Source organism: Cyprinodon variegatus, unplaced genomic scaffold (assembly GCF_000732505.1).
Source record: "Cyprinodon variegatus isolate N-32 unplaced genomic scaffold, C_variegatus-1.0 Scaffold165, whole genome shotgun sequence".
Classification (NCBI taxonomy): Eukaryota; Metazoa; Chordata; class Actinopteri; order Cyprinodontiformes; family Cyprinodontidae; genus Cyprinodon; species Cyprinodon variegatus.
The window spans coordinates 673039-700098 of record NW_015150618.1 but is presented as its reverse complement, the minus strand read 5'-3'; the positions used below and the strand labels follow the sequence as shown (position 1 = coordinate 700098).

At 40.0% G+C, this 27060-nt stretch overlaps 1 protein-coding gene across 11 annotated transcripts in view; it reads right to left on the bottom strand.

Moving 5' to 3' along the window:
* The window catches only part of casz1 (castor zinc finger 1), a 241870-nt gene that overhangs the window by 34903 nt on the left and 179907 nt on the right, over positions 1–27060 (bottom strand). For 7 of the 11 annotated variants that reach the window (XM_015378156.1, XM_015378155.1, XM_015378154.1 and 4 more), the window contains one exon: positions 5997–6557. In XM_015378156.1, the coding sequence (XP_015233642.1) occupies positions 5997–6513 (517 nt within the window). In that variant the 5' untranslated portion in view covers positions 6514–6557. Of the gene's footprint in view, positions 1–5996; positions 6558–23685; positions 24080–27060 lie in introns of those variants that run through there. The other 4 variants (XM_015378150.1, XM_015378151.1, XM_015378159.1 and 1 more) reach the window with 2 other exon arrangements.

The window sequence follows — 27060 nt, the reverse complement described above, 5'->3', positions numbered from 1 at the left end:
TTTTGCACAACAAATAGGTTTGCTTTGAACAAATTGACCAAATTACTCTTTTAATCATTAAAATATGTCTAAAAAAAGGTATTGTTGTTGTAATAATGGAAGGATAGCAAATCAAACAACAGGAAAGGTTTGCCTGCAGTGCGTGCAGCAACATCTCTATATGTCTGTGAAATTATGTCTACAAACAAACAGCCTCAGGCTTTTCCTGTTTTGCTTGCTATGTCAGTCCTGCAAAATTTGCAGGTAACTGTACCAAAGATTGTGTATGATAAACAAACTTTTTCTTATTTATTTTATTTTTTACTTTAGACATTTAAAACATCTTGTTGGTCAAGATAAAAACTAAGCCTGTTTTTTTTTTTTTTTCTTATATGCCATACTCCACCTTATTCGGACTCTAAACATTTGTAAAAAAAAAAAAAAAAAAACATTTCCCCACATAATAAAATCAAAACACAATTTCCTTACTTGAATGATGTTCTCATTTGTTCTGTCTGTCTCCAATTTTGGGCTTCTGTACCACATAAAAGTTAATTTTTACACATTTACATCCCCAGGCTTTTTTTCCCTTCCAAATATATAAGTAAAACACAAAGAGTATAAATAAAAATCTCTTTATTAATGTTTTAAAAACTTGTCCAAATTTGACTATTTTGTGACCTTCTACTTTGCAAAGAACAATTTTTTTTCCATTTATGAACCAAAACATTTTTACTTAAGAACTCCATTAAATTGGATTCCCCAAGGACATAGGCAGAATACAGTCAATGTATAGTTTAATTGCATTATGTAGAGATTAATTCTGCCTCATTAAGTACGATTCAGGTTAGAGAGTGGCAGAGGGAAAAAGAAGGTTTGGCTCCAAAAGCAGTGAACGGATCAATCTCTGCATGAGAAAGATCTCTTGAGAAGGAAATGGTGCAGAGATAAAAGGGAGACAGAGAGGAGCAACAAGAAAAAAAGAAAAAGGAATAGGGGCAGAGGGGTAGCCTTGTTGCCTTTGTAGATCTGAGTCATTTCCAAAAGTCTCCTTTTGAGTAACTCTGCACATTAGGCAGGATCTGAAAACAGATGATCATTTCAGCAGCGCTATGTTCGACCTCCTTTACTGAATCACTGACTTGGCACGGTCACAGGGAAGAGGTCCAAAGTCCTTTTTTAAAAATTTGTTTTACTGCTGTTTTCATCACCAGAGCACACATGGGCTGGCAGGAGGTAGCACCGCCTACCATCTCAAGTAATTAATACGCAAATATTTCTGTTCTTGTCTCATATTTCTCAGTTATTGCTAAATCAGTCCCTGGGCCCTGCTCTTCACATCCCCTGCGCAGCATGTAAAATAATCCCTAAATTTCCACTTGCCACGGCTGGGGTTGTTTCTCTACTCTGTGGGTCGGTATGAAATAGGATCCTGTGGATCGAAGTGCCATGAAACTTTTAAGAGAAATAGATCAGATATTTGAGAGGAAATACCTGCAAGTTTGCCACAGATCAGTTTGTCAAATCTATTGTGTTTTCACATGTACTAAAACCACAATGACACTCTGTAAATACAACCATGCAGTTTAAGAATGGATCTCAGATTTACATTTTTCTTTGACCACTATTGATGGCATTAAACATAATTGGGCGTACTTTTGAAGGAGTCAATATGGATATAAAAAAAGGTCAGAATTCTCTTGGTTGGATATTATTGGTTTGTATTTGTAAGGGCGTCTCAAGTCCCACCATATCATATCCATCCATCTATACATGCAGTATATCATATTGCTCCAGAGTTAGGGCAGTCCCACCCATAGATCTAAGAGTCTCAAAATAAAACTACTTTAACATCAATTTAAAGAGAGTGCCTTGCAAAGTATTCATAATCTTATTTAATATAAATTTTGCAATTTTCCAAAAAACAACCACATACCAGTGTTTTTTTTTTCATTTTGGGTCACAGCCCTTCACAAAGTAGGTCATAACTAGGAATATACATATACATATTTTTACATTACATTTCTTCATTAAAAGCATGTCATATTTTTGTGCATTTATTCTGATGCCCTTAAATAAATTACAGTCAAACTAATTCCTTTTTAGAATTCACCCAATTAATGAAGACAACACCACTTGCATCTAATTTAATGTTAGCGTTTATAGTTATGAAGGAAGTCTACATACAACATTTGCATATTGTAAAAACGGTGGTGGCAGTATCATACTGTAGGGAAGGTTCTCTCCAATGCTGGGTAAGTAAGCCAGTTAGACTTGATGGGAAGATGGATGGAGCTAAATATAAGGTACCGGTAGTTATGGAACAAAGCTGGTGTGGTGCTTACTCTGATACCCCTAAATAAAATTCAATGCAGCCACTTCATTCATTAAGGTGTGGAAAGACTTAAAGCTACACCAGTCTATATTAACACTTCAAACTTTTAAATCTGTGTTACTCTCACACTTTATCTGTGGTATCAGAGTAAAGAGGGTCACTACAAGTTCATACCATACCTTTTTAAGATTCAGATTCAAAGAAGATAAACAAGTACTTTAACATTAAAATTCCTTTGCAGTTTTTGGTCTTTATATGACAAAATGCCAAAATGATAAAAAAAGGAATGCACAGATTTTATTTTTATCAAACCAAGTTGCTAGATAGCCGTTTAGTCAGAAGTATTTTATTTTTATAATTCTTTTTGTTAAGAAATTGGTCGCGTTGTATGATGCACTATCACTGAAAGGCAAATTGCTGGAGTTGAAGGATATATAACTGGTCCTGTCTGGAGATAATTTTTCTAAAACCACATGTAAACGAGTCTGCTCAACTGCCACCTACCTCCTAATAATGTCACATGAAATCAGGAGGGAAACTACATTGCATGCGGATCAGGGCCCAACTTGAGCCCTTTTTCTCAGGAAAAAATGTGAATTAAAATCTAAATAATCTTCTTTTTCTTCTGCTTAAATCCATTTGACATTTCCATCTGCACTCTCTCTAGTAGAAAGGAAGCAGCTCCTAATCTCAACACTTCACAATCCAAAACGCTTCACAGGCCTGCCTTGTCTATATTTGAGGCAATTAGGCCACATTTTCCCTCACAGATATGATAACAGATGGGCATTATATCTCCATTTGCTGCCCAAAAATGGTTATTGGTGTGTGGCATGGCCTCAGCGTCCTCTGCACCAAGAGGCTGAAGGTGTCACTGATGATAAAGATGGAAGCCGGCGGCTATAAATGGACTAATCTGAAGGGCAGCTGTGCAGACATTTGGTTAAAATGTCTGGCTTCAAAAAGCCATATCAGCTTTATCAACGTAAATTCTTTTATCCTGTCATAATTTTAATATTATTTTAATACAATATTAACATAGTTTTTTTTTACAAAGCTATTTATGCTCATATCAGTGAATTAGTTTGCCTCTGCACTTTTTTAAACAGACAGTGGCTGAGCTAATAAAGAGTTGCATAGAATAAATGACGTTATGTACATTTGTTTGATGTAATTTGTCATACGCACACAAAAAAAGAGAAATGTGTGGAGCTTAAAACTTCCACCCTGTTTGCTCAGTTAATTAACAGGCAGTAAATAGAGGGAGGGGGCTTTGAAATAGCTTGAAATGAGTTATAACCTTTTAGGGTGAACCCAGAATTGCAAATGGAAGTCATGGTCAAGGCTGTTTGATCCATCGCTCTCAGCATCTCTATCATTTGTTTCATAGTTTTTAATTCATTGTTGTTGTTTTTTTTCCCATTGACTGGCTTAAGAGGGCTCTAATGCGACATCTAAATTATCTAGGAATAGTATTCTGGGGTTTCGCACTGATAGGAAATCCGTGCGATGCCTCGATGTGAGGAGTTAAATGTTTTGAAGGTCGCAGTTTCTCTCATTGATCTTGCAATGTTTGTTAATTACATTGTCACTGATGTTGTGAGAGATAATTAAGCCACTATGTTTATATGCATAATTATGTGCACTCCACATCAGCCTTTGAAAGACAGCAGCGAGAAAAGTGAGAGAGAGAGAGATGGAAAGAAATGGGGGGAGAGAGGAGGAAAAATGTTTTAATTGTGAGCTGAGCAGAAACATGGCAGTATAGATGCCCTAGTTACAATCAACAAAGAGCAACTCAGGAATAAAAAGAAGAAAAAAAACAACAACAACAGCAACACTCTAAAGATGAGATTTGTGAGTGATGCGAGGTGCTCTCTCTCCATGCTGCCTTCAAATGCCTGGCTTTCTTGTAAGGTTTAAAGAAGGGAGCCAACGCAGGGGGAAAGGAGTAAACCTGACTCACAATAGTTCAACATATTTACAGACGTGGTCCTTTTAAGGCATGAAATAAACAAAATGACTAATTAAAACCACAAAGCACCATCTTTTTTTTCTTTAGCCTCTGAAATGAAGCCTGCACTGTTTTCTCAGAAGCCCCTGCCCCCAATTCTAACTGTGGCCAGAGCGGCTGCTGCACTTTCAGTGAAAAAACGCTGAAAAAAAAGAAAGTAGAGGCGATGACAAAAAAAGGGAGTACGTGTGATGCGACTTTGAGGCGCACACTTAAACCTAGATAGGAGCCCGAAAAACTGTTCAACCGAGGCGAGGGAGCGCAAAACAAAACTTGTTTTTGCACCACAACAACCGGTTTAACCTGCAAATTGCTGTTTTTTTTCTCTCCTCTCTGTGTGAAACTGGTTTTATCTATTCTTATAACCTAGCTGAGTGTGTTGGTGTGTGTGTTTTTCTCCTTTTTTACAGCTCTGTGTTTTAACTTCACTGACACAAGGCCGGTCTCTCTTAAAGAGCGTTTAGTTTCAAGGGTCACAAAGTGTGCAACTGTAAACAGCACTTTTCCAAAAGACTGTTGGTGCTGTTAACTCTTCTCCCCGCTGGTTTTATCAGTCTGATAATCAGTGACTAATACAAAGGGAACATCATGTCACAATTAAACAAGGGCCATTATGAGTCATTTACAACAAGGGCTCGTTGTATGAGGAATCTGAGAAAAATTGGTTAGGAAAAAAAACGAAAAAGTCCACGGCAGCGTTACTGACTATTTGACAACTGATCGCTGGGATTTAACAGCTGCAGAAAAAAAGCACGTACCTCCATGTAAGAGAGGAGCTTGAGGCAGTGGCTAAGTTTAGTGAGCTTAGGGAAAAAAAATCAAAGACTCAGTATGTAATCCTGGGTGTAATATGAAGCTTAGCCGGGCCCTACCATGTGCTCTTGGCCCTTAGCTGCTGAGAATGTTCTAAGGCCCGGCCTTATCAGCCTTCCACATTTTATGAATTACGTTTTTTTCATACAGTATACCTCAAACAAGTTCCCGCTTTCCCCCTTGAGCTGCCTGCTGAAGCTGTCTTTAGAGTAATAATGTCATTGGCTATTCATACTGTAACTCTAGAGCCCCTCTTTCTAATAATGGGCCCACTTAAGCTTATGTGGATGTGTGGCAATGTCACCTTTCTTTTCCTTTATCAAAGCCTTTGTCCCTTAGTACTATGGAGTGAAAGCCATCATGGAAGTAAAATTGAATTGTACAAATACAAAAACACTGAACATAAAAAACATCAAACAGAGTTTAATGTCACCTCATGGCTCAGGATCTGGCAATACCTTTCGTTCAAATTAAGTTTGTCTTGCAGAGGATTATCCAATAAGTGATTTATATGAGTGATGTTTGAACTTCTTAACCTTTTGGACTCTTATTTTAAAGTAAGCCAGATATTTTTGAATTGTTTCCATGTTGAGTTGATATTGTTGTGCTGGATGATAGCATATAGTTATTTTGCAGTACTTATGGCACTGGGTAGAACAATATAACAGATAGAGGTGCATATCATTTGCAGACATTGCATAAAAAGCTATGAATGACAAATGGTTACCTACTAAGCATGATGAAATTGGCTCTTTTTTTTTTTTTAACTTCCTAATGCTTTTTAAGCAAATAGTCATTATTGAGAACATTTATTGATCTCAGCCCTACAAGTTATAGATGACGGGTAAAACAAACCTGGTGAGGAGAAACTTGCTTGGCGAGTCTGGGCCTCACTTGGTGGTATGTAGCTGTTGTCCTTTGGAGCTTTCTCTTCGGGTTCTTTGTCGTCTGGGTAACTACCATCCTGAGAGCCCACCGTGGCTTCAGGCTCCTCACCATTGTCCTCTTCATCACTGCAGCCTTTAGGCTGTACCATGTAGACACCCTCAGGAGGGCCATCTTCGTCATTGCTGACTCTGAGTTCATGTTCCTGCTCCTCATCGGGAGCCGGTGGCTCTTCCCCATACTCGCCGTTGACCCATTTCTCGATGGCCTCCCGTCTCTTCTGGTCCTCCTCGAGGCTCTGGCTGAGGTTTAGGCTTTCGGGAAAGTTGGTCTCGTTGTCATCATAGTAGGAACTGCCACGCTCACTGTTTTCTGCTACACTCTGATCTCCCTCTGCGTTCTGGGAACTGCTGTCGAACACCACTTGGCGGCTGAGCTTGGCACAGATAGCATTGAGTTTTAGGCCACCTTTCCTTTTGGCGGCCATCTTGGGTTTTCCTGAGGTCGTTTCAGTGCATAAACTCCTCTCAGCTGTAAAAAAGAAAAAAAAAAGAGAGAAAAAGATAGAAATGTAACAAGAGCAAAACACACCCATCAACATATGAGTCAGGTCTTCTTTAAGGATTACCACAGTTAAGTTTGTTCAGACCAATGTTGAGCACTACAATAGTCAAAAAGCGAGACAGAAAGCAGCAGTTGCTGATAACATTTCCCCCCAATAATGTCTGAAAAAACAGCAGCAACCGATGGAAAGGACTCGTTCCACTTTTGGTCAGGTTTTAACACAGTGGAAAAACAGAGAACAACAGCTCAGGCAGCCTAAACCACAGGGAGATGGGTATCAGACCCCCTACAGTACTACAAGCAGCTTGTACATGGCTACATAATCCTCCACATGACAGTGCTATATAGACACTGTGAAATGTTATCTTCACTCTCACCTCGAGAGGCTGTGGACCTGACACTGAGTAGGGGGGCTGCTCAGCGTTTAAGCTGTCAAGATCGAAGAGTGAAAACGCTTAGCGCTTTTAGGCATTTGGTGAAATATAGAAATATAGAGAGTTTGCCGGAAAGTGAATAAAATGTCAGATAGATAACGAAAACCTTATAGTGCTTCTATTTTCTGTATCTTTACTTAATTATAAGCTATGTATCCTCACAGGTCCAGACATTTTTTTTTACTCCTAATGGAGCCTCTCTGAACAATAGCACATGACAGAGTGTGCTTTGGGGCAGGAATGGGTGGCATTATTTCAATCCAAGTGGGGCTATCTTTATAACATGTCCTCTGATGAGGGAGGAACAGCTGCCTGTGACATTCCATATTCAGAACTGCCTTTTTAGGGCAGAAAATGCACTCTGTTACCTTTCACTTCATTCGTTGAGCTACCAAAGTTCACCTTCTAAAGGCATTTTCGCAGAGGTTATTGTTGAATATTTTTCCGAACATGAGATGATTGAGATATATGAAATAAAAAAAAAAAAAAAAGGAATATTTGGGATTGTAACAAACCGCTATGCTTCTTTTTACTAAATAAAGAACAATGCCTTGCAAAAAATCTTCATTCAGCTTAAATTTTTCACACATTTTTGAGATCTTAACCAGGAGGATGAGAGCTCTACTAGAAGGTGAAACAGCTTTTCTTCCAGGGTTGTGCTCAATTTAAGACGATCTTCTATCAATTTAAAAATTTTCTTGTGCCTACATCAGAAAGCAGTCCAGCAGCATGATGCTGCCACCCCAGATAAATATAGCCCCAATACAAATACATGCCACACTATCCAGATGTTTAGTGGTAGAAAAGAAGAGATGATAATGTTTTCTTTTTCTTTATGTTTCTACAAACCTTAGTTTATCACATAAAATCCTAATACATATAGTGATGCTTTTGCAACAAGACAAAATATGAAAAAATTAAAGCGGCACAAAGACTTTTGCAAGGGAGTCTTGGGACAGCTGCAGCAGACATTGTCCTTGTCACTGATGTTTGATCATAGACACGTTATTTTTTGATAACCATAATGCTGATTTAAGCAGTTGTCATTTCTGCATAGAAAAATGTGCAATATATGAGGAAGCAAAGTTCCACCTTAAAGACTCAATCCACTTTCTCTATCAATGAGTACGTGCCTCTTCATTTCCCCCCCAGCCATAAAGCCAAGCATAATCATGTGTGAGCCCCCGTCGGCATTATGTAAATCACATTGGAGCAACATAAAATCCTGTTTTCATTTTCCTTTCGCAAAGCTGTGGAATCATTTGAGGATATGCAATTTGAAGCAGTTTACTGATCACCCCCGTCGCCAGACAATGAACCCCGCGCTACCCACACATGCTTTCTCGGTTACTGTATTTACACTGCGGGCTTCCTCTTTGAAACAATGACTCTCAGGAGTTATACAGTTTTCAGGGCCTCGTACACAGATACGCATTACCAAGCAGTTTGGTATTAAGACAATTACAGGTGGAGGGAGGGGAAAGGGGTGAAAGGGGTCAGCTTTTAAAAAGACGAAAAATCTGAAAAGCATCAGCTGCAAAAACCATAAGGAAGAGGAAGACATAAATAAAAAAAACACTTTTTTCCCCCCAGAAATAACTCTAGAGGAAGGTTAAGGTCATTTGGGTGTTCCTTTTGCTGCAAACTTTTCTTTATATTGTGCTTTAACAACCAACTTCCTTTGTTCGGCAATCTTAGGCTCCTTGTAGGAAATGACCCCTCAAAAGGGATTCTTTCCATTTGTGCCTATTTCTGTAGGCTGTTTCTTTCTGTTTATAGCAAGAAGCATTAGTGGGTTACAAGCATCTGCTGAGCATATAACAGGCCTAAAAAGTGGACATTACTGATAATTCTACCTTTTGAAACCTAAAAAACAATTTAAAACAAATTAAATACTGAATATGCTCCCTGTGGAAGGAACATGCCACGGTTCAGCATTTTATTAAACCCTAGCAAACTATTATTTATGCTTTTGGTTTCTGTCCACAGCAGCTTTTTTCCCTATTGCTTACAGTAAGGATTGCTATGGAAACGCTAAGCTGTTTACCTCAAGTCGTTTGTGTGCATGATAGCATACAATGAGATAAAATCTGCAGGGACCTACATGAAAGAACAACTTCTCCCCCTGGGACCAGATCCTCCTACCTCTCCTGGAGTCCAGTAAGCATTCTGCCTTATTAATGAATATCAGAAAGAAAAACAACACTGTCACACGCATCGGACATTATTTACACCCTGTTTTAGCCCAGTGTGCTAATTGTCAAGGAGGAGACACCTCAGTAAGCACTGGGAGATGAAAAAAAAAAAAAAACACAGGCAGGTTAGAACACAACAGCTGAAAGTAATTTTTCCAGCTGCTTATGTTAACTGTGACATTATTTTTACTGGAAACAGAGCAGGGCTACAAAGAGGAGCAGCCGAGCAGTGTCTGTAAAAGGCCAAAAAATGAGGAAAAAGTCAACCTAGGTATTTTGAATCCTTTCACATGACGGCAGCGTTCTTTTTATGTATGTTTGGTCAAAAATAGGACCATTAGAGCTGTTTATTCTCAGCTTGCGACATTCAGATCTGTCTACCGCACATTTTCTGTTGCATAGCTCTCCAAGCCCCACAGGTATGTTTGGGTTCTGATGCAGAATGTCTGATCATGTGCCAGAATATCATGCTCAGTCAAAATCCTAGTATTGCTGTTAGAATAGCACTATTTGTGCAAGGATACACTGTTATCAAACCGAATACGAATTAGGTTTTTAAAAGTAAGCAGTACATTGATTCCAAAAAAACATTGCACTAATCTTTCACATTTTATCACTTTATAAGCGCAATTGAGATATTCCAATATTTCATTATTTTGACTCACACAGGGTATAGCATGAATATTAAGTAGAAGGAAAATAGTACATGGTTTTCAAAATGTTTCGACAAAAAAAACTGAAAACTCCATTTGAAAAGAGCTCATAACCATATCCTGATCCCCATAAATTAAATTTAGAAGTCAACCAGTAAGTAAATAACATCCATCCACACTGTAAAACATGGTAGAGGCAGCATCATGTTGTGAGGATGAGTTTCTTCAAGAATATTGGTAGCAAACCTCAAGAGGCAGAGGCTTAACTTCCAGAAGGAAAAAAAATTCTAAGCAAGAAAACAATGAAATGATTTAGATTAAAGCACATTTTATGTTAGACTGGCACATTCAAAGTCCAGACCTAAAGGAAGTTTAAAATCTATAGCAAAATTTCAAAGATGAAGTTGACTCAGGGCGTGGAATTCAAAGGCCTGCCAACATTTTTGGCCCATAACATAACTCTCAAACCCCCCAAAAAATAAAATAAAAACAACATACATTACAATTCATTGTAGTTGTTAAAACCTCACCAGCAACACCTTATAGGGAAAGCACTTTGGAATGCAATCAACTTGTGGAACATCACATGAAAAATGGAATAACCTGATTTTGTTGTTCATTCAGGGAACGAGGCTGCCCCATAAACAGACCAACTCCCTGCAGAGTTTCAGTCGGTATGAAGCGAGCACACAGGGGGGGTTCTGTATATATGAGAGGTAGATATTGCCTGTTTAAACCGAAGCTTATCTCTTCAACTAATCAAACAGAGATACAGACCCTGTTGTAGATTCCTGCTGAGTTCCAACATGACTGACACAGGGACAACCCAACCACCCCCCTCTGCAATATCTTAAATTAATTAATACAAACAAGGTCTGGGAGATGTCTGTTTAGCTCAGGATTATTTTACAATATGCAACCAAGAGTTGAAGCAGGGTTTTTTTTTTTTTTTTAAAGAAGAAAAAGTCTAGTTATAACTTCATGAGCCTTCAGCAGATTAATCGACAAGGCTCCTAGTGTGTAGCTCAGTGAACCTTTCATGTCCCTGCCTCTCTAGGGAGATGCATGTGTGACAGAGTTTGTGTGCTCGCCTGCGTATTTCAGGAAAATCACAGACAAACACACACAGACATGCTTTCAAAATTACAATGTTTTTATTTTTATAAATTCACGGCTCAAGAACGGAGAACGTTTTCCCCCTATCTTTGCTTTCTGAGAAGCTGTGAGCAGCCACCAGCAAGTCAACCGGAAAGCTACTGATGGACAACCACCCCGGCTGCACCCAGACCCCAGCATCTGGCCCCTCTCTCATTTTTTATTACAGAAGAATAACAATAAGCATGTTGCCGACACCGCCGTGAGATTTTGCCACAGTTCTCTAACAGTCGGCGCAGCGGATGCGGAGAAATTTCCATTTTTCTGCATGCATATTTAATTGAGTTTTGTCCCAGTGGTGCGGAAATGATTTGTTTTTTGCTCTCTGTTCACTTGACTCCTCTTCGGAGTCGCTAACCCTGATTAAGACGTTCCCGTTAATTTCCCAGCGCACACCTTTTTTTTGTGCATTAATGGTTCTGATCGTCTAATTAAAACTTCTCAGCTCGGCTGCTGATCACCGCTCATTGTGCCTCTGACCTGAAGTTTTAATTGCCGCATCAGAAGCGATAATAATAATTTTGAGGTTCTGATGATTAAAAACAATGCCATTGCCAACTAGTTGATAGATGGGGGTTTGGAGGGGGTGTGTGTCTGAGGGAAAGTTTATGAAGAGAGGGGAATGGAAAAGGGGACTTTTATGGTGGCTTTTTCATTGCGGGGAGGATAATGTATGTGATATGGAATTGCGAAGCATATGGGAATTTCTAAGCCCTCGTGTACCACACTATGTTCCTGAACCAACAGATTTCCCTGGGACTGGGAATTAGTTTTTCTGTGCCTCATATCTAAATCTCCCCCCAACTGATCCACTTTTGAGCTATACCCACTTAGCAGGTTGGGCAGGTACACAGTGCTGTGAAAAAGTGTTTGTTTATGCTATTTTGTAACATTTACTAATTTCAGACCTTAAAAAGTACATACCAAAATGTTGTTTTCAAATGTTGAATAAATGATTAAAAGAAAAAGCTATCCAAACCCACTGGCCATAGTTGAAAAAAAATTGCCCCCTTAACTTAATAACTGGTTATGCCCCCCATGGCAGCAACATCTATTTTTTGATACCTTGTGTTTAGTCTTTTTATGTCAATGTCAAGGAATTTAGCCACTCTTCTTTGTAGATTTGTTTTAATTAAGCCATATTGGAGGGCCTTTTCAAAGGGATCTTAGTCTGACTCATGTTCAGAACATAACTAGGCCACTTTTTACAGCTGTGGACTGTTGCTAAACCAAAGAGTGTGTGAACTTTAGGTTAAAACCTGCGATTGCTGGAGATTGGCATTTAGGGTTTTCTGACAGAGAGGAGAATTTCTGGTCCTCTCAGATCCAGAAGCAGCTAAGCTGCCCTGGACCATAACACTACCCACACCGTATTCGGCTGTATGATGAATATTCTGGCTCTGAAATGCTGTAATTTTACACCTGATAAAATCAGACACAGTTTCACTTCAGTTTGGTTTAACAAACTTTGCCTTTAAATGATAAAACCCTCATTTAAAACAGACTTTTTATTTATTCAGATGATTGTTTACTGATATAAATCTTTATTTGAAACTGTAAGATGGAAAATACTTTTTTTATAGGAGCTAAACAGGCAAAGGAGAGAGAAAAAAAGGAGAACAAGAGAAAAATGATAAAGGCCACATAAAAGATGATGGCAGTCTGCTTATTTTCATAAAAGGATAGTGGTACAGGAGGTAAAATACAAGAGGCACATTGTTCATAAAGAGACTGAAAGGGGGAAAAAGGAACCTCGGCTGACTGTTGTCGGCGTCATAAAACAAGCTGTTGATGACATTATATGATACGTGGATTACTGTCAAAACAGAAGAACAGAGCTGGTTATGGTATTTGTTAAAACGGTACTTTCACACTGTACACAAATTGCACTGGTGATAGGAAATGATTCAGGCATGAAAGAGAGGCCTTGCACCCAGGAAACTGCCAACAGCACATTTTGTTCTTTCCTTTTTCAACTCCCTTTATTTCTATTGGATATGATGGGTTTAAGCACAAGATCAATGCTTGGTTTTAAAACTTGTGCACACACCGACCTACACACACACAAAGCATCTTACTGTACCCCCTCTATGTCCCACACATCTCTTTTATTATTAATCAGTTGCTTGCACATCTGCCTGCTTGTTTTTTTTTTCCTCTGTCCCATCAATAAAACACTTATTGCTTTTAGATCAGAATGTGACCTTGTGCGATGTCTGCAGTTTTTCTGACCTTGAAGGACCCGTTTGGACTGTTTCACTCCAGCTCAATTTGCAGGCTGTTATAAAACGCAGGAGGCCCTCAGCCATGCGCTAGGCTGCCGTCACGCCAGCGCAAAAACAACAAACACAGCACTGCAGGACAAAGGCAGCAACAAAGGGCCACGGTGACGCGCTGGCCAACTGCACGGGACAATACAGTGAGGAAAACAATGTGTATTTCGGGCGCAGATGGAGGAGGAAAGACACTGAACTTGAGGGCAATCAGGCAGGAAAGTTAAGATCTGAGGACAAATCCGCCCTCCGGCTTAATCACAAACAGGGTAATTATGGGTTTTTTTCCAGAGTAGAGGACAAGCAATCTAAAATGGTTAAAGGGGAGTTAAAAAAATGCTTTGACATGAGTGACAAGAATCATCCTGACAGCGGCGCACCAAAACAGCCAACTTTTATTCACTTTGCTGCTCAGGGTAATTTGCCGCACGCTCTGCGAACTTGTTAAAATTGTACATCAAATCTGGACTCCCAGCTGGCACCAGAAGATGACTTAATTTGTGAGCGTGGCAGCAGGAGGGGACAACTTTTGCTTTAAAGAAAAAAAAAACAAAAAAAAAAACACACACACACAAGCTCGCACAATCCCCGTGCCCTCCACAGGGCTGAAACAGGGGAAATCTATTCTTGCTGCTTTGTTTTGAGACTTGTGTTCAGTTTCACGACACCAGGAGTGCAATTTGATAAGCCAACCGGCACGGCAAATGAGCAGACGACCCCTGTGTCCCTCCCCCATGGCTGGCGTGAGAGTGAGGCGGTGTATAGTACAGTGGAGAGGGGGCTCGGCGGTGCACCTCTCGAGGGCCCTTGAGCTAATATCTGTACAGATTAACTGCTTCAGTTGTATTTTGGTCACGGGGATCTCTCTTTGCCTTAGTGGCTTGTTGGGAGGGAGGAGGGGAGATGTTTACTCACATGGTGTCGTTTAGACGGCTGTTTTTTCCTATAGTGCGGAAAATGGGCCCTGTTTACCCAAGAGGTCAGGAGGACTGCTGTGTGTCATTTCATGTTATTGTTATCATTATTATTTTCGGGGCCCACGTTTAATTCATCAGATTCCAGAACTTCCACAGCCCAGCGAGCTATCTTCACCGCTTCGCACGCGCACACTCAGAGCGTCAATCCTCCAGGGTAAACTCAGCACACGCTGCTCCATTAGTTATCAATTAAGACTGGAAGTCTCCACCTGGCTTACACACACAGATGAAAACGGCATATGCCCATGGCATCGCTCTCACCAGGAAGTTAGGCCAGACTGGAGTGTGGGCGAGGGGCGAGCGTTCTGCATGTCCGTACGCATGGCACTCTTGTCCATGAGGTTAACCTTGATATGAGGCTCTGTCAGGCCTGATAATGTCAATCAATGACAAGCCCTCACAGATAAACCTTAATGCAAAGCCTAAAAAGCAAGGCTGTTTAGATCTTTAGACATGCCCCCTTTCAACAGCATATGAATTGAATTACAAGGAAATGAGCTGTGGCATTTCCTTAATAAGACTCTTGAGCCATTTTGACAGCATATAAGGTCCTCGACTGTTAAGAAAAAAAAGAAAAAAGAAATAAAAGCACTGGTGAAAAAGTCTTCTTGCTATGAGAGGTGTTATGATGAGCAGATTTGAGTTGCTTCTAAGTAGAAGGTAGGAAAAGAAAAGAGAGTTAATATTTATTTTTTGTCCTTTAACTACTAAAGTTGTGTTTTAGATTTTGTGTTTTAAACACAAGGGCCATGTGAATAAATGTGTAGCTTACACACATAGCTCAGAAATCTTAAAGCAAGGTAGTTAATATGGTACCTGCAGCAGATAGCTCTAATAAAATGTTTCTGGATAAAAAAGCTAACAGTTAGTTATAGAGAGCTTGAAACCAAAGCAGACTTTTAGACATATTTCACACAGATAGATCATTGTTGGTACAACACCTCTAAAATGTCATGCGTAATTAATTATTCTAGCCTTAAAATACACCTTGACAATTACTTTAAGGTTAATAAAATGGTGTATTTGTAAACTCCTATGAGGTTTTTGAGATAGGAGTTGTTTTAAGTCAGAGTCGGTTTTGGTCCCGTCCCCTTCAGGACTAGGTGCAAGATAACCATCTTTTAACTTTTAACGAAACCCAACGGTACAAATCTTAAACTAAACGCTCTTAACATAAAAATCTTGAGGGTTGAGCTTTCTTACCACAAAAAAAAAAAAAAAACAAAACAAAACAAAAAAAAACAATCCCTTGTGGAATAGATAAAAGTTCAAGCCTCTCAGATAAAATAATCCCCAGTTGTAACAAATGTCAAATGGAAAAGGATGTTGGCACAAATATATAAAAAGAATATATTTTTTTTGGAAACGTAACGTAGGTATTGGTACAAAACTACCTGATTCACTGTTTATATTTTTTAACAGAAATAAATGTCATCTTTAGTGTCAACTTCCACCTGATGCAAACTGACCAGCAGGCTCAAGGTTCTTAAAAAAGTGTTCACAAAGCGAATTTGTATTTAAACGAAATAAAAGTGCAAATATAATAATATACATAGAGTTAATTAGGGCTGAGTGATTTAGCCAAAAATCTAAATTGTGTTTTTTTAAATCAACCAAAATGTTGATTTTGTTTTGCACTAACCACAAGCATGTAAATGCTTCACTCCATGGTTTTATTGAGTTTATATAACCTTGAGGACTTGCTTTTTCTTAATCTTTTGTTTCAGGGCTTTAGTGTTACTGTTAGTTGAAGGACATGCTTCTAGCTCGCAAACCGACTATAAGCACATTACTGCCGCCTAATGGGCCGGAGGGAGAAACTCGTTTAAATGTAATGTAACCAAAACAGGGTGCCTCTGCAATCTGAAAATTGTGTTCTGTTAAATTGGATTATATTGCAAATGCAATTAATTTCCAAGGCTTTGGTTAAATATTGTAACCATTTTTTTTAGTTTAATATTGTCTTAAGTTTCCTCAGCTAATTCAATTTATTTCAGTGATCTTTGTAGATCCTGCTGACCTCCTCTTCTCCATGCCATTTGCCTCCCTTTTTCTCCTTGAAAAGAAAGAAGGAGGTGACACTAAATCCCACACCCACTAGGAAAAGAAAAAAAAGAAAAAAAGCATGTGTTTCCAGACAGGATGCCTGCGCTGACAACATCGATCCCTGGCTACCATTAAAACATTTGCTCTGCCTGACAGACTTTCCTCTTTTGGACTTTACACGCAGGACAATGAATCAAAAATGCCTGTTAAAAATGTCAGCCTGAGCAGCCTCTATGACTTTCCAAAAATGATCAAAGAAAATCATTTTTATTGCTTTCTCCTGTAAATTTCTGCCCAATCACTTCTCCTTTTTATGCAGCGCTATTAAATTTTTGATCAAACTCCGCTGTTTACGTGGCTACAAGGGGAAGTGAAGAGAATATGTCTTCCTGCTCGTGGGATTTAGATTTTGTAAACCCTGTGGCTGTGGCTCGTTTTTGCTACAACTTGGGTTTGTGATGTGCTGCTTTCTCTGACAGGCAGGATGGAAGTGACAACAACAATTTGTGAACACATAAGACATTTTCAAGAGTCCTCTACGTGTCTGTGTGGTTGGGGAAATGTGGGTAGCAGTGCAATCCACTGTAAACATATACTGTATGTAAAGTGGCTTTGACCAATATTAAGTGTATGTATGCATGTGTGCAGTGTTGTAGACTGCAGGGCATCATACACGGAGCTCTCTGTCTAGTGGCTGCAGGTCACGTCAGTGTTTCTGAAAAACACGTTGGCGTTTTGTGCGCACTCATTAAAAAAAAAGAGAAAAAAAAGTGTTCCGTAGAAAGCGCAACAAAAATGTTGTGCTTTTACAGAAAAAAAGTTTGATGCCAACTAAACATGACAGTCACAAGCTAAAACAGCAACATCCGTGTTTCTGGGAGTTCTGTAGATGCAAGACTGTGGCATGGCTGAATTTGAAGGTGTGATAAAACAACACTCACATTAAAAAGGTGGGTGGGAATATAAAAAAAAGACTGTGAAACGATGAAACAAGCAAAGCTGCTTTGCAGGGGAAAAATGCTGTCTATTTTGGGTCTCAGTATACAAAAGGAAGTGCCGCTAAGTTGACTCAAACAAATAAATTTGCTTTTGATAAAACCACAGCGACTACTTTTGCATTCTACACCAACCTCACTTTGTTTCCTGCATCTTTATCTACATGACTTGCCACATTTATGAGAAAGCCTCTCACTAAATTGTTGAGCACAAACAACTGACTGTTTTTAAATATGTGTGGATGTGACTTTTTTGTTGTTTTTTTAATATCTGGAATGTGGCAGATTAAAGCACTTGGATTGAACTCACCTTTCCGGGCTGAAACCAGCTGCCCGTTTTACATTTCTGCAACATTAATATTCCTCTTATTATTATTTTAAAGTGAAAACGGATACTCTGTTGAAGTGCAAATCTGATGAATTACGGGAGCAGATTGCTGCTATTAATTATTAAAACCTATTTTATAAATATTCAGGTCTGTCATGCATCTAATAATGAACGCTTTAGAGGAGGTTACTTCCTGTGCGCATCCTAATGTGTCAGAAATATCGCTTTTAATCATGCTCGTGTCAGCGAGTAGGCCAAGTTTGAGCCTGCTAAAAAAAAAATAAATAAAAAATCACCAAATCAAGGAAACTCACTTGGCTCACAAGTGTGCTCATCACAGCTCTCTGATTCCTGCTGGTTTGCGTGAACTGGGTTTCTTTTTTGCCCCATGCGAAGACACAAGGCGAACACCTCACACTTCTCACTGTGGTAATTTAAATGGAGAATAATGCATTGGCAGCAGTCTACCTTCTGGACACACCTAGTCCCAGCGCTACTGCTGCCATATGCTGCGTTGATACATATTCATAACACTTTCTCCTGTGTTGGAGAATCTGTAAGCAACAAAGCTTAAATGACTTCAAGTGGGATGAAATAGAGCATGAAAAAAATAAAGTTTAAGCAATCTTTAGCGACTTTCTCTTCTCCTGCTTGTTCTAAAAGTGCGATTGCTGGTACTTTGGTGAACTTTAGGTGTATTCGTGAAATACAGTTGTGATAAATGGTATTTGCCAACTTTCCAAAACCAGTATTCCGCTTTTTAAAAATGTCTCATTCTATGCTCGGACTTTTACTATATTGAGAATCTGTAACATGACCTTAAGAACCCGATTAACATAAAAAATGACCAGCTGACATAAAATATTTCTGAAAGTAGGACAAAAATGAAAAACACTGATTGTGAGTTGTCTCAAACTCTTGATGGAGATTGTTAGCAGCGAATCTATAACAAAAATGTTATGGATTTTCAAACAACAAAAACTGAATACTTGGTACTGTAGTCGTTTTCTTGGGTTACATTGTCTGGCAAGTTATATTGTGAACGGATCCAAGCAGTGCTTTAAAACGTTCTGGTACCTGAGATGGCAGTTCAAGAACAGCTTTGCTCCATACTTCTACAAATAAAAGAAGCTTCTGTGTTGCGTTCAAGAAGCTGTGTGAGTCAGCGACAGTAGGCAGAGCTTTATAAACTGTCAGGTGGATGGTTTTTCTGGTACAAAAATGAGTCAACAACAACTTCAACAACCTCCATACATCTCAGCAGCACTTACATTCACAGGAGGTGCACACAGACACACACTGTGGGGCACTCTGAGATTAACACTGTCAGAACTACAATGATACCCCATCATTATCTGCACACGGGGCCTCCTTCATGCGTTCGCCTGCTTCACTGTCCTCTCCACTGCTTCTCTGTGGAGGTAGTAATTACTAAAGCTAACATTTCTTTTCTCTGTGTCTCCAGCTCCCCTCCACTTCCCTTGTCTTTTCTTTGGTTTTATGTAGTGCCTTGCCAGGTTTTTGCTAATACACACACACACACACACCCTCTCACAAGGAGAATACTGAAGTGTGGATAGAAGCCCTGGTGTAACTCGCTCTGCTGAGATAATATTTCTGTTGTTAGATGGATGCTCAAATAAAGGCCCCGTTTTATCCCAATATTCAGTTCACTCAATTGGCTCAAACATAAAATACGTGATTCTCAGTTTATAAAAGATCAAGTTTTTACAAAAATCATGTGATTTTTTTCTTTAAACATTTAAGGAAAAAGGTTGCTTATTGATTATTGTTAATCATGATAAATCGTTTGGATTTTGACACATAAAGCAAAAATATATTAACTTTAGTGTAAGTAGCACTGGTTTTTTTTATATGCGCAACTGTATTCCTTTTTACTTTCTGCTCTTTCCAATGTAATCCTATGAGTTTTACAAGCTTATTTTATCTTATTAATTAGTGAGTCTTCCTGCTCAGTTAGCCATTCTGCAGTCAAGAGTGATCCTTCAGTGTCCTCACTATAAATGTCTATTTATTTTGTGACCGCAAATATTTCAAACTAACTGTCTTTCTGGTAAATCGTTTTAGTGCTCAGTGGACTACCAGTGGAAAGTAACAGGTTGGCGAGGGGCACAAGTCTGTTACCCATTGCTCCCGACAGCCAAAAGAATCTCCAATCACTTTGGGAACTTCTTTAGCAGCATATAAAAACACATTTAAGGTCCTAAAATGATGGATGGCTTAGCAGTTTAGAAGCTCTAACTTTTAAAAACTTTGGTACCAGTAACTGGCCAATGCCTAACTCAGAGAAAAGCTTGATGTACTACTGCAATATCTGTTCTACTACACATCGCCAGTGTAACAGGCTGGGATCAGAGGGATGTTCCCGCTTTCATGGCACTTTTCATTATCAACAATGCGTACCCTCTTTAGCTTTCTTCTTCCTCTCCCGCTGGAAATATGGCTTTATTAAAGGTGATGGCTTGCTCGGGCGCATTTTCTCAAATGTCTTCTTCAGCTTGCCTGTTCCCAAGCTGCTCTCGGGCAAACATCACTCAAAAAAACTAGGGAAGATTTGATGGCGAGATCAAAAAGAGAGGGAAGGACAGTGAGGAGAACAAGGAGATCCAAGCGAAGGTGGGGGTAGAACAGGAATGGTACCCTCCTCCCTCCCCAGTGTCTGAAACCGACGGGAGTGCTGAGGGTAATTCCTCCAAGCAGGGCCAATGTTTTCAGAAGCAAAGACAACAAAACACAGAGCGCTGCCCTGAGACATCAAAATGGGCGATTTTGACTTCAGAGGGTCTTCAGATGCTTGAGGAGTTGTCAGAGTTGGGCCATGGGGGACCGAGCACAGAGAACAGAAGGTACCAGCAGGCTGTTAACAACCAGAGCGGGAACCACGCCAGAAAAGCCGTCTCCTCCCAAAATACCAGTCGGCACCAGATCACTGAAGGCTTCAGCCAATCTGTAAAATCTCACCTGATCACTTTCATCTGCTAAAAGTTAAACAGATTAAAAGTTTACCAGCTGCTCTGACGCCAAAAGTAAAGAACAAACTTCACACAAACTCTTCAACAGGTGCCTTGAAAAAGCATTTTTTGACTCACACAGAGTTTTTCATCAGCAAAATCAAAGATGTGCTATGTTCTTATGGGAAGACCCGAGCTGTGTTGTGACACGCTATGAGGGACGCTTGGATTTTCACCCCTGTTGTTCTCGTTCACTCTTGGAGCACTAGGCTCATTCTAAATAGCCTGGAGGAGAATAAGCTGGCTCCTATTCAAATGAACATTTCTCCTTCTAAAACCACACTCCACGAGTGGGGCCGAGAGGAGGCCGGTGGAGGAGCCTGCCGAGGAACGGCAATCAGAGAGGATTCTGTCACGTACATAAATCAGCTGAGAGGAGAAAAAGGAGACAGAGAGGAAGGAGTGAGGGAGAAAAACCTGAGGTAAAAAAGACAAACAAGTGTTGGCTCTGCTATATTAGTTTAGTTAGCTCCAGAGTTAGTGCATGAGTTATGGCTAGTGAAGGGCTGAGGGACGCTGTATTTATGAGGGGACTGAGTGAGCGTTAAATCCCTGGTAAGAAATAAAGTCGTCCCTGAGCGAAGGAGGGAAACATTTCACTAGGTCTAAGAGGTGCCTTGGAAAAAAATGAGAGCCATCCCTCTTCCTGAGGAAGCACCGTGTAGTATTCCCTTAAATTCCTTTATTTCTTAAAAAATGCTGCGGATCACATCTAGGCATTAAACTCTAAAATTACCATAACTCTGACTAGAAAATACCGCCCTTTCAGGGTATTTAGACAAATTAAAAAAACATTATAATAATAATTAATTTTCCAAACATGATTTTGAAACACAGACTTTTAAAAAACAACTTTACACAAGTAGTTCAGTAACAATCATTGCACAACGTATATAGTTGTATTGCTCTGCCCTTTATATAGTAACACAAACAAGCTGATATGAGTCAGGCTGTTTGTTTGGGTGGAGTCTTGGGTCTTAATAAGACTAGACACATTTCAAAAGAGAAAAGTTATGCCTCTTGTAATGAAGGAAAATAGGTTCTTTTAGCCAGTTGACTGACAACAGAAGGGGGTAACGCCATGTTAACTCTTTAAAAGATCTTTAAACTGCATAACCAATCTGACAAACTCCCATTTATATCCTGAAACTCTTAGTGCATAATCACATCAAAGTAAAGTGAAACTGCATATTTGAGTGTGAGGAGGACCTTGACTGTGCCTATGATAAATCTAAGTTCACAACCCAAGCTGAGGAAAAGACTCTGATTCTTCTAAAATTGCATGTAGATTCACTGAGGGATCCTAGGCTAAAGCAGGCCTGCCAAAACACACACTGCACTTGTTGCAGAAGAAAAGTTCATCCAGGAGTTTCCCATTGTGGTTTAACTCAGGGAAGTGGGAAGGTAGTGATTTTCAATACAAATATTTCAAGTTGTCTTTCTAACTAAATGAATATTATATCCAGTAATGTAGTTTGTTAATTCTTTTCAAGGGAAGGGACTTATGTTAGACACTTTTGGAAGGCCAGAAACAAAGGGAGGCTCATGGCAAGAGGAAAAGCTTAATGTTGCACAATGTGCACGTCCAAGTTTCACACAGACCCTCTCCAAACCCCTGCAGTAGTAATAACAATTATTACTTAAAAAGGCAATATTTTTACATTAACTTAAAAGGCTATATCTTTTTCTTCCCCTCAAGCCTGTGCAGCCTCACTTACCCTAAGTATCTTCATAAATCAGCGGTTACTGTTAACATGTACTCCACAATTCAGTCATCAATCTCCTACCAGGTCAGAGTGAAAACAGAGGGGGAAATGGCTGCTTAGTAAAATGTCTCTCTTGTGAATGCTGCTACCACCACCCACTACTCACAGACAGAAACACGCACACATACGCACAGAGCAGTAGCATATAGAACACATCAGTTAAATAATAAACACGCGCCCGGCACACGGCAACTGGTGCGATCCTATGGGACGCGGGAGCAGTTGCCAGATCGCCACGGCGATGCAAGCCAAATTCAATTGTCACTCTGCTGCTCCCATTTGTTCTCCAAACAAATAAACAGCGAAGCGGGGAGTTGGAGAGTCGGGCCAACTTCTGCCTCGACAAGAAATCTGAGGGCCCGAGCTGAAGGGCGCTCGCCTGCCTGAGACACAGACTCCAGCAGTGCTGCTTGGAAAACACTGTTTACGTTCACAGACAGTGTTTGTTTAAGTAAAGGAAGAAAATCAAACTGTACATAAGAAGGTTTATTTTTCTTCCCAAGAGGGTGGAAATGACACTTTAGAATTTTTTTTTTTCATTTTTATTAAACACTATTTACATAAGCATCCATTGATGGAGCAAATCATCACAAAACCAGAATAGAAACAGGCGGATAGATCTCAAATAACTTTGTAACTAAACGATAACAGCTGATGGGAACTTTTATCACTTTTTCTTTAAAAGTCATATTTTAGTAAATAAACCAAATAAAAAAACAACTTTTATGTGTTCTCTGTTATAAATAAAATGCTGGAGTTAAAATCTTTAATACAAAAAATTAAGAAACTAATTACATTTCATGAGCAAAAACATTACAAATTCAAAATGTAGAAAAATTATTAATAAATTAACTTTTTCCTATTACAATTTATGTTTGCTTTGTCTCTTTGATAAAAGTGACAAGTGTATTGCTGGAGTGCAACAAGGCCTAACAGAGCAAGTCCAAGAGAAAAGTTTAAACCTAAGAGCTCTTAAAGTGTAAATCTTATTATTTCTGAAAAATAACAAAAAAACAACTAAATCTTTTTCAGAAAGGCCAAATTACACCTGCTGCTCTCTAACTCTCACGTGCACTGACTCTGACACCACCCACCACATCACTACACATGCGTGCCAACTGCAAATAGTAGCAAACCAGTTCACCAGTACGTAACACCCAACTTGTGAGTGTGCATGTGTAACTATGGGGAGGGGTGAGGGGGGTGGGAGTAAGGTGTGTATGTGTTAGTGTGGGTCTTACCTGGCAGCAAAGCGCCCTCAGTGCTCTGTCTCACCTCTCCCTCCTGCCCTGGAAGAATTCTCTCCACAAAGCAAGGCATTTTCTCCACAACTGCTCTCTGCCAAGGCTCTGCTCCCTCTCTCCCCCTTCTCCCTCCCTCTCTTCTTCTCACTCCTTACCTCTTTCCCACTCTGTCATCCTCTTCTCCCGTCTATCTCTCCTCCCTCCTTGCCCACCCCCTCTCCCTGTTCTCACAGATGTCGAGGCTGCGCAAGTTTACCCACATTACCAGTAGGGGTCCTTCATCGCCCTTCTCCACCCCACAACCTCATGAGAGAACAACGCACACACACACAGGCCACTTAACGGGTGCCCTCCTGTCACCGCTACAATGAGAACGCAGCGCAGAGCAGAGAGAGAGAGAGAGTGAGAGAGAGAGAGAGAGACAGGTGTGAAGTGGGTGGTGTGCAGCAGGGGCCGGCCCTCGGCCCTTTCCAGCCCTGCGCAGCCCCGAGAAGCTCCTGAAGAGCAGCAGTACAGTAGTGGATCATGCAAGCTTCCAAACACTCACGGGGATATGAACACACAGATTGACTTACAGCGGATCCCTCAGAGCCAGCAGCAGACGAGGAGAGACTGTGTGCGGACACACACACTTTCACTTGTTCTGCACACACACACAGACAAACTGCTGCTGTTTGACAGTGATAACATGTGCTCTGTGCCCCGTGTGAAAGTGTGTGTGCATGTGCATGCACAAATACACATACGTATTCAAGCAGATGCCTATCGTATTTCAGGCGTCCATTCTGTTTAGGGGTTTTTTTTTTGCTCTAAAAAAGAAAGCTGTGCTCACTGACACTGGCATGTTAGATTTGGAGGCTCTAAGTCAGTGTGCAGTGGGAAATTTCTAGTTTCTCTTCTACTTGTGGGGGTAATTTCACATTGCAATATCAATATTCAAGATGATTGGCTATGTGAAGAATGCAGTACCTCGACTTGCATTTAAAACTGCTTCAAATTTCCTTAGATGATATAAAAGAAAGTGTAATTAATATGAATATGAAAATCTAATTGTCTTAGCATCAGTCCACCTGTGATATTTAGGATACCTTAATTGATTAAGTAAAAAAAAAAGAGGTATATGGTTTGGCTGTATTTGGTAAAAATGTTTAAGGATCTCTCATCCCTACTGCTGAAGTGAGTTTTTTGTGTCAAGAAGAAAATTCATCCAATAATGGACTTTTTCTAATACCAAGTTTGCTATATCAGCATGCATTTCCATATAGTTTTGGTTGTTTTGACTTTGTTTAGGAACCTTTATCAAAGTACATCAGTTTTCAAACACAATTTCTCGATAGGAAATAAGGTTCTCTTTTTATTAAGGCACCATATTAAAATGGACGATGTATTCCGCGACCAAAATTAGATCTTTTATAAGTCAGTCAGAGTCAAACTGAAAGCTGCCATTTCCTATCATTAGAAGATTCTCAACCTGTCTCTTTCCAAATAAAAAGTTCTGTCTGCTAATCTACACAAGTTGAAAATTTTGGAGCCCTGTGAGATGACCAACAAATGAGTGAAAGCAGTAAAATGCAAAACTACATGGAACTTGATCCCACATTTTTATCAAATATTGCCCAACTTTTATGGTGCTTTAAAATGTGGGTAGATTACAGACTCCCACAGCATCAGAACAGTAATTATCAAGCCAAGCATGCATAAGGTCCTGTTTTTCCATTTATTGCTGCCTGAAACAGGATAAGGGTATCTGCACTCAAGGCGTAATATCCCGGACCTGCAGTTGGTATCATTTGAACAGAGGGTGGATCACCCATATTTGAGTCAAACAAAACCCTCTAATGACACAAAAATAGTAGCTGACAGCTTCAGCTCCCACGCCCAATCAGGCTGGCCTCCAAAATGTTGGCAAAGAGTAGTAAATAACAGGATTTGTTTTAATCCAGGACACGGATGTTGAATAAAAGCACTTAAAGTCATAATGAGCTAAACTTTGTTATGAGAGTAACAAGTGGTGATTATCACTTTCTTACATCAGTTGCAAATCTCCCCTTACAGCAAAAAATGAACAAAAAAATTTTTTTTGACTGATAAAGGAAACAAATGTTTTTACTGGAAATAAGAATGATGCACTGTGTTGATCGTGCTTAAATGCAACCCCTGTATTAAATGAAGGAAAGAGAAGTATCACAGGGAAATGTAAAACATACCTTAAATAGACTACAAATGAAGTCACATAACACCCACTCGTTCCCTCGCCACCCTGTGCTCTGTCTGTATTCAACGAAAAGCTTGTGTTTGACTATCTTTCTCGCTCTGGTTCATAGTTGCCTTTTTGCTTTTTAAACAGACACCTTGCATGTCTCCGGGCGGAAAAAGAGGTGCATTTAACCTTAAATGGCTCCTTTTGACAACTGATCTGTAAATACATGCCAAATCCGACTTCCCTCTCTCTTTTTTTTTCCGCTACTTGACTTTCTCCTTTTCTGTCTCCTTTTTCTCTAGCCAGACACACACACACATACACACACTATGAAGGTCTTCCTATGCCCCCCCCCCCCCCCACACACACACACACATACGTACGTTTAACCCTGCATCCCCCTCCCTAACTTCCCCAACTCCATTCCCTCTCTGCCTCTATAAAAACACAAATATGCCATAACTCAGGCAGCGCTGCCACATCGCCTCCATCTTGCCCTGTGCCGGGGAGGGGGAGGCCTCTCAGGAAGGTCACCAACAAATGGTTTTCCGATTCACTGCCCCTGAAATAATTTTGTGTATTAAAACCTGAATCTGCACTTTCTGGCCTGAAAGCTTTTCTAATTATTCCAGTGTCCTTGGGACAGACACAGATCCTTCACACGCGGGGGGAAACAAGCTATAGAGCAGCCACTACAGCCACAAACACCCCCCCCCCGACTTGCTCCACCCTCCTCACCCCTTAGCACCGGCTCCTCCCTCCCTCCTTTCCACCCTCTCTCTATCCCTCCATCTCCCCACCTCCTCTTTTCTCTGCTCTCTTCTCCTCTTTACAGCCCCCTCCACCCTCCCTCCCCAATCTGTTTTCAAAGCGTGTCTGTCCTTTATTAAATTGTTTTCTTTTCCACATTATCAGTTGCCATGGAGACCTCATCTCTCGGATTATTTGAATTTCATTATATCTATTGATTTGGGAGCATTTCATCTTTTTTATTGTTTTTCTGTCAATTTTCGAAACGAATAACCATCTAATTTGCGTCAGCGCTGATTACGTTCGTCCCTCAATAGAGGTCGGCAGCTGCGCCAGGGAAACAAATCAATGGAAAAACATCATAAAACTCGAAAGTACAATCAACCAGGATATGGGTGACATTCCGTGGTTGCTGAAACGAA